Raw genomic sequence first — 5,710 nt, forward strand, 5'->3', positions numbered from 1 at the left:
TGTTAGGTATTGCTTTATCACAAGAAGCTTAGCTGCCACTTTCTAAGGCACTGAAAGAACATTTTAAGGGTTAACAAACCCCAATCTTTGTGTAAATCTGGTCTAATGATCAGTGTTTGTGTGCAGGTCCAGGATGCGACGCGAGGTGCTGATGGGAGGTCTGCCGGACAATGACACAGACGCTGAGCACCACAGCTACCTGCCATCAGTGACACGGAGCCCAAACTCTGACGGAGAGGACAGGAAGCTGCAGAAGCTCTCAGGACACAACACTGTGCTGCCTCATGTCAAACAGGAGGCAATGGACGGGGAAGAAGGAGAGCACGAGGAGGAGGGGGAGGAGGACTCTGAGAGAGAACCAAAAGTTCAGTGTTTTTCTTTGGCAGTTCAATACCCACCGCTGAAAAGTGAACACCAGGACTCCGACTCTGGCTGCCGTGAACCTCACTTGATTGGCCAGAGGCACGAGGAGGAATCGACCAGCCAAGCTCAAGGGTTCCACTCTGGCTCAGATTCCACTGAGGGAACCCAGAGAGGCAGCCACTCCAGGCCTGAGGGTGAAGACTCTGGGAAGTCCCCCATTGACCCAGTCAGCTTCAAGTCCTCATCAGAGCCCTGTCGCAGCAGCCTGGAGGTCTCCCTGAATTCCCCCTCTGCAGCTTCCTCACCTGGCCTCATGATGTCAGTCTCCCCCGTCCCTTCTTCCTCTGCTCCCATATCACCCTCACTGCCCAACACACCCTCAACCAGCACCAACCACAGCCTTGACCCCAACCACATCCCTCCCTTCCAAAGCCCCAAAGTCAACAGAAGCACTCAGAGACGCAATGAGAAAATGGCCAACCTCAATAACATCATCCACAGGCTAGAGAGAGCTGCCAATCGAGAGGAAACACTGGAATGGGAGTTTTAGGTCCCTTGTCTCCCCATGTATGTAGTATGTTGACATTCACATAGGTGGAGACTCAGATAAAATCTTCTCCAAGACTGTATGGAGCCCAGCTCCCAAAATCCCTGTCCTCTCAGACTGGCAACTGTCACAGGAAACAGGAATGTGGAGCTAAACTCCCTGCAAAAACTAAAAAAAAAAAAAGAAGGCGGGGGATAAATTGTTTATAAATGTGTTTTTCTTTTTGATAATGCATACTACTTTGAAATATGTATATGTGACAGCCGTAGCTGTTGTTTTACCTTTTGGACTTGACATGAAGACTTTTGCAGCAGCTATGGTGTCATTAAATGTACACTGAAGTTCTGTAGATTTGCCACTGGGTGAGATTAAAAAAGACCCCTGTCTTAAGCCATTAAAAGCACTACAACTATTTAAAAAAAAGAGACACTGACCAAATTTGCTACTTTTTGAATAGCAATTTTTCAGATTTTGTCTGTGAGACTGGACAGTGTAGGTCAAGTAACATGAAGTCCTGTTACTGACAGAGGGATAGTCCTTTAAGACTCTAAATACTCAACACCTTGTATGTACTTTCTTGCTTTCTTGGTGATATGTTTTAAAAAATCTTTGTAACTCACACGTATAAAATGTGGTTGTATATGTTGTAGAGTTGTCTGCAATAGCCTTCTCTGAACCTGATGTAGCATGGTACTCACCTGACCCTCTTATCCTCTGTAGTTAGTCATCTGTGATTATACTCGAGTGAAAACAAGAGAAAAAAGATGAAAACCCTGCAAAAATAAGAAAAAAAGTAAACATAACCCTAACCAGTAGAGTACTTTTAGTGTTTTCGTTTTGTTCGCGTTTTTGAGATTAACCCTTAAGGTTTACAGTTTAGGGCCTCGTGCTTTTTCAGTGGCACAGTTTACACAGTTAATTTCAGACTTACCTCTCAGTCTCTATTAAGGCACTGGATCTCCGACTGTATTGGGCCATGACACCAGACACCTGGTTTACCTCAGATTATGTTGAGGCACATCATGACATCATGACACATTCAACATCAACATGAGCCATGCTTCTTTTAATCATTTAAGGGGAGGGTATTGGTATCACGCTCCAGAATATTACTGATAAAATTAGTCCCAACGAGCACAAGTTGTCACAGAGAATAAGCTGCTTTTTATTGGGGCGTGGATGCTCCTTTGCCTCCTCCTCTCTTGACTGACTGAGTGTACTTTCTCAGGAGGCATCTTCTACTACAGCTACAATATCATGCACTTGATCAAAGCCACTCAACCTCTATGTGTACAGACATGCTGTGAAGTGAAGAAACATAGAGAGAATTGGTGCTGCAGGCAGCACTGAACAGACCTGGGTACCTTCATGCAGATGTTTGGACCCGATGCCCATGACCTCTTCCCCGGTGGACTGCCCTGTGGTCCTCAGATCCAATGCTTGTTGAGATAAGGATGAGGTGGAAAGATGGATTTGTTCTATGATTATTGTTCACAAATTTAGTCTGTGCTTTAAAAAATAGCTGGTCTGAAAAATATGGAAACAAGAATTATCTGATGGACCTGGTCATGCAGACAGGACATTGGTTATTTTTGTCAGAACTGCTATACGAACATCAATTCCAGATTAAACAAAAAACTGGTTTAATTTATAACAGTGAATGTAAAACTAGGAAGTTAAAAAAGAAGGGAAAAAAAGATACAATTAAGAACCTAATTGATAAAGTCAGTATAGTCTGCATGGTCCATTTCCTTTTGGCCAGTCAGGACTTTATTAACATTCATTCAACTTCATCGCTTAACACTATGTTGATGTAGTGAACTCAAATGCCACTAGATGACAGTAAATGCAACATCACCGTTGCCACACTGCGTTCGTTCCACCGACTGTCACGTCTGCACTGATAGTTGTGTATATTCAACTACCTTCTAGGAGGTTTAAATAAAGACATGACAGCCACATGGAAAATGTAAATGACCTTTACTAATTAAAATAAATATAATTTCCAGTGTTTTAGATTTGGAGAAACTTTGGCCCTTTATGGACATTGAGGAAGATGTTATTTTTTCAGTCACGGTGTTACATGACAAAAATACTCATTTTTGAAATAAAATTTAAAAAGAAAAAATAACACTATTATACTCCACAAGACATTTTACTCATAATGTTTTCTACACAAGGCTCCTAAATTTAATGTACCTAGAGAAAATGACTGTCTGTGAGTGATGTTTGGGGTTAGTGCCCCTGGATTAGGTCATCCATATTATTCAATTTTGGGGAAAGATTAGATCATTTTTTTTCTGACATATTCAGGACCAAAACTTTTTTTAAAAGATTTTTAAATAGCAGTCATGTTGGTGTGCAGGTCTTGTAAAGGTTTTCTGGAAACATCTGTGCTGAGATTGAAACTCCAAGTTCATAGTATTAGAGAGCATGATACACACAGTACCACCTCCCACTACCATGGAAACACTTGGTCTGTTGGTATACACTATATTGAAGGTCACACAAAGGTCACAGGTCTCCTCTCATATTATCTTTAACCACTTGTGTATCGTGTCTGTAGTTTCTTTGTCATGCCTGCAAAAAATTTCTTCTTTCTGTATTTTTGCCTCTATTTTATACTCAGTTAACTAGATATTCAATACCTCGCGTATGAATTACTTACAGCACTTAGATTGAAGAATTGTGAGGACTCGAGAAAAATTTGCTAATATCCACATTATCCTAACTTAGTGTCCACAAGTCTTTGCCTTTACTGTATCGTTGAAGTTGGTAGTAAACACTTGCACATGTCTACATAGTTCAGAGGACTTGGATTGTATTATGTAGAGATATATATTAACACATTTACAAAAACAAAAACAAAAAAACGCTATCTTACCTACTTGGAACAAAAATGATCTGATTATATTGAAATAGAGTGTACAGATTTAATAAACCAAACTCATTCAGAGCCAGTGGTGGTCTGGCAGGCTTGCCCACATTTTAGACCTTCTCTCAGGGTAGTCTTGCTTTTTAAAGGTTAAGTCGAACACCTGCTCTCATCAGTGATTCCGACTCTCTGCTTAAACATTACCTGGTGTAGGGGACAGCTTCATTGTTTATTAAACAGGCCTGTGATCGGTGAAGGTTATATGAGAATAAAAGCTCTCACAGGAGGCTAAGGTTTGTCAGGAGTTTGTCGCTGTTAGTAATTCATTAAGTCACAGAAAAAGCTACACTGGGAAGATTTTGACGGGTTGCATTTTATATTTCAGGGGACTTTGCTCTCTCAAGTTAATGTTCTTTTTTTCTATGAGCCACAGAACTTTGTTTTCTTGTTTTCTTCCTTTTTTGTACCATGATTGTTGTGCATACTGTGTGATTAGAAGTGGATGTTTTTTTTACTGGCTTTTCGCCATATTTCATGGTAAATTGAAACATTCTGGACAATAACTCTCCATGTGATGCTTATTTCATCTCATTGCTCTGCATGAAAAATTCACTCTTGCCACAGGGAACAGGGATAGACTATGGATTGAAGTAGCACTTGTTTTATTTCATTTAAGTAATGACCATGCATGATCAAGCTTATGAACGTGACCCTTACTGAGCCATTAAGAATTCATTGCAATGTATCCAAAACAACCAAATTAGAGGAATAATTATTTTCCACGCATTATGCTGTTGTCCGAGGTTGTGGACTCTGTCGGTAGGAAAAACTTTTGGTCCAACTTCAGCTAACATTTTGCAAATACATCACAGTTGTTCCAAACTAAAGGAGCAGATTATTACTGTAGATGATGCATTTGCCTCATAAACTGCTCAAAATATCATAACAAATGTTATACAAATTCAACATGGCAATGATGTCTGATTAAATATGACAAATTTTCAGTGGTGCATGGGTTACTTCATTAGCAGAAAACAATTTCATGCAGCAACCATTTTCTGGCCTGTTATCCTGCAACTTTACAGCTAGGAACCCTGGATCAACAATTCTTCATTGAAGTTATAATAAATCTTGCATTGATTGAGGTTTAAAAGAAACTGCACACCTATTGAACAAGGCAAATGTATTGGTCTAAGTGGTCTGCAAGGGTACTTTAAGCTTTGCAGGCAAATGGTGTTGTATGATGAAAATAGTATTTATATTCTGATGGATATCTCAAAGAATACTACTATATGTTGAAAATGGCTTGTTTTCTTCTTTACCATCACTTCATACAAATTTAAAGTTAATATTATTTTTTGCCTCATGGACTGTCCTCACATAAACAAAATGCCTTTTGGTAATGTGATTTTAGAGGGTGTAGTGTAAGGATTTCCATCAATTAACTTAGAAAAAAGCAAAGCTTTTTCTAACCAGAGCCCTACATGCTAGATACTGGGTTTTATTTTGTGATTGACATTTGTCACTAAATAAAGAGGTAATCTGTCAACGAAATTGGAATGACTGTATTCAAAGTTGTGGATAAATGGGATTTTTTTTTAAGATTTAGGGTATATCAAACAGGATAAAAATGTTTCCTGCTGTGAGCTAATAAAGAGAATGGTCCCACAGGCTTTGGCAGATGTTAGATAAAAAGACTCAAATGGTGACAGTAAGTAAAGAATGAAATAATACTATGATGAGTTTCTTGGAACTGAATTTGCATATGTAAGCCATTATTCAATACATAATTGTTTAAGAGTCTAGTGTGTATGCGTTTTTATTTCTTTATTGTGAGAATTTGGTCTATCACACACACACACACACACACACACACACATACACAAACACACAGACACAGGGTAGCTGTGGATTATCATTGTAAT

General features: G+C 39.3%; 1 protein-coding gene across 8 annotated transcripts in view; it reads left to right on the plus strand.

The window, feature by feature from the left end:
• cux2b (cut-like homeobox 2b) overlaps positions 1-5,585 on the plus strand; it is a 104,919-nt gene extending 99,334 nt beyond the window's left edge. For all 8 annotated transcript variants that reach the window (XM_017043048.2, XM_017043050.2, XM_017043049.2 and 5 more), the window contains one exon: positions 127-5,585. In XM_017043048.2, the coding sequence (XP_016898537.1) occupies positions 127-913 (787 nt within the window). In that variant the 3' untranslated portion in view covers positions 914-5,585. The remainder of the gene's footprint in view (positions 1-126) is intronic.
• Positions 5,586-5,710: the final 125 nt, after the last annotated feature.

Source organism: Cynoglossus semilaevis, chromosome Z, assembly GCF_000523025.1.
Source record: "Cynoglossus semilaevis isolate Cse_v1.0 chromosome Z, Cse_v1.0, whole genome shotgun sequence".
Classification (NCBI taxonomy): Eukaryota; Metazoa; Chordata; class Actinopteri; order Pleuronectiformes; family Cynoglossidae; genus Cynoglossus; species Cynoglossus semilaevis.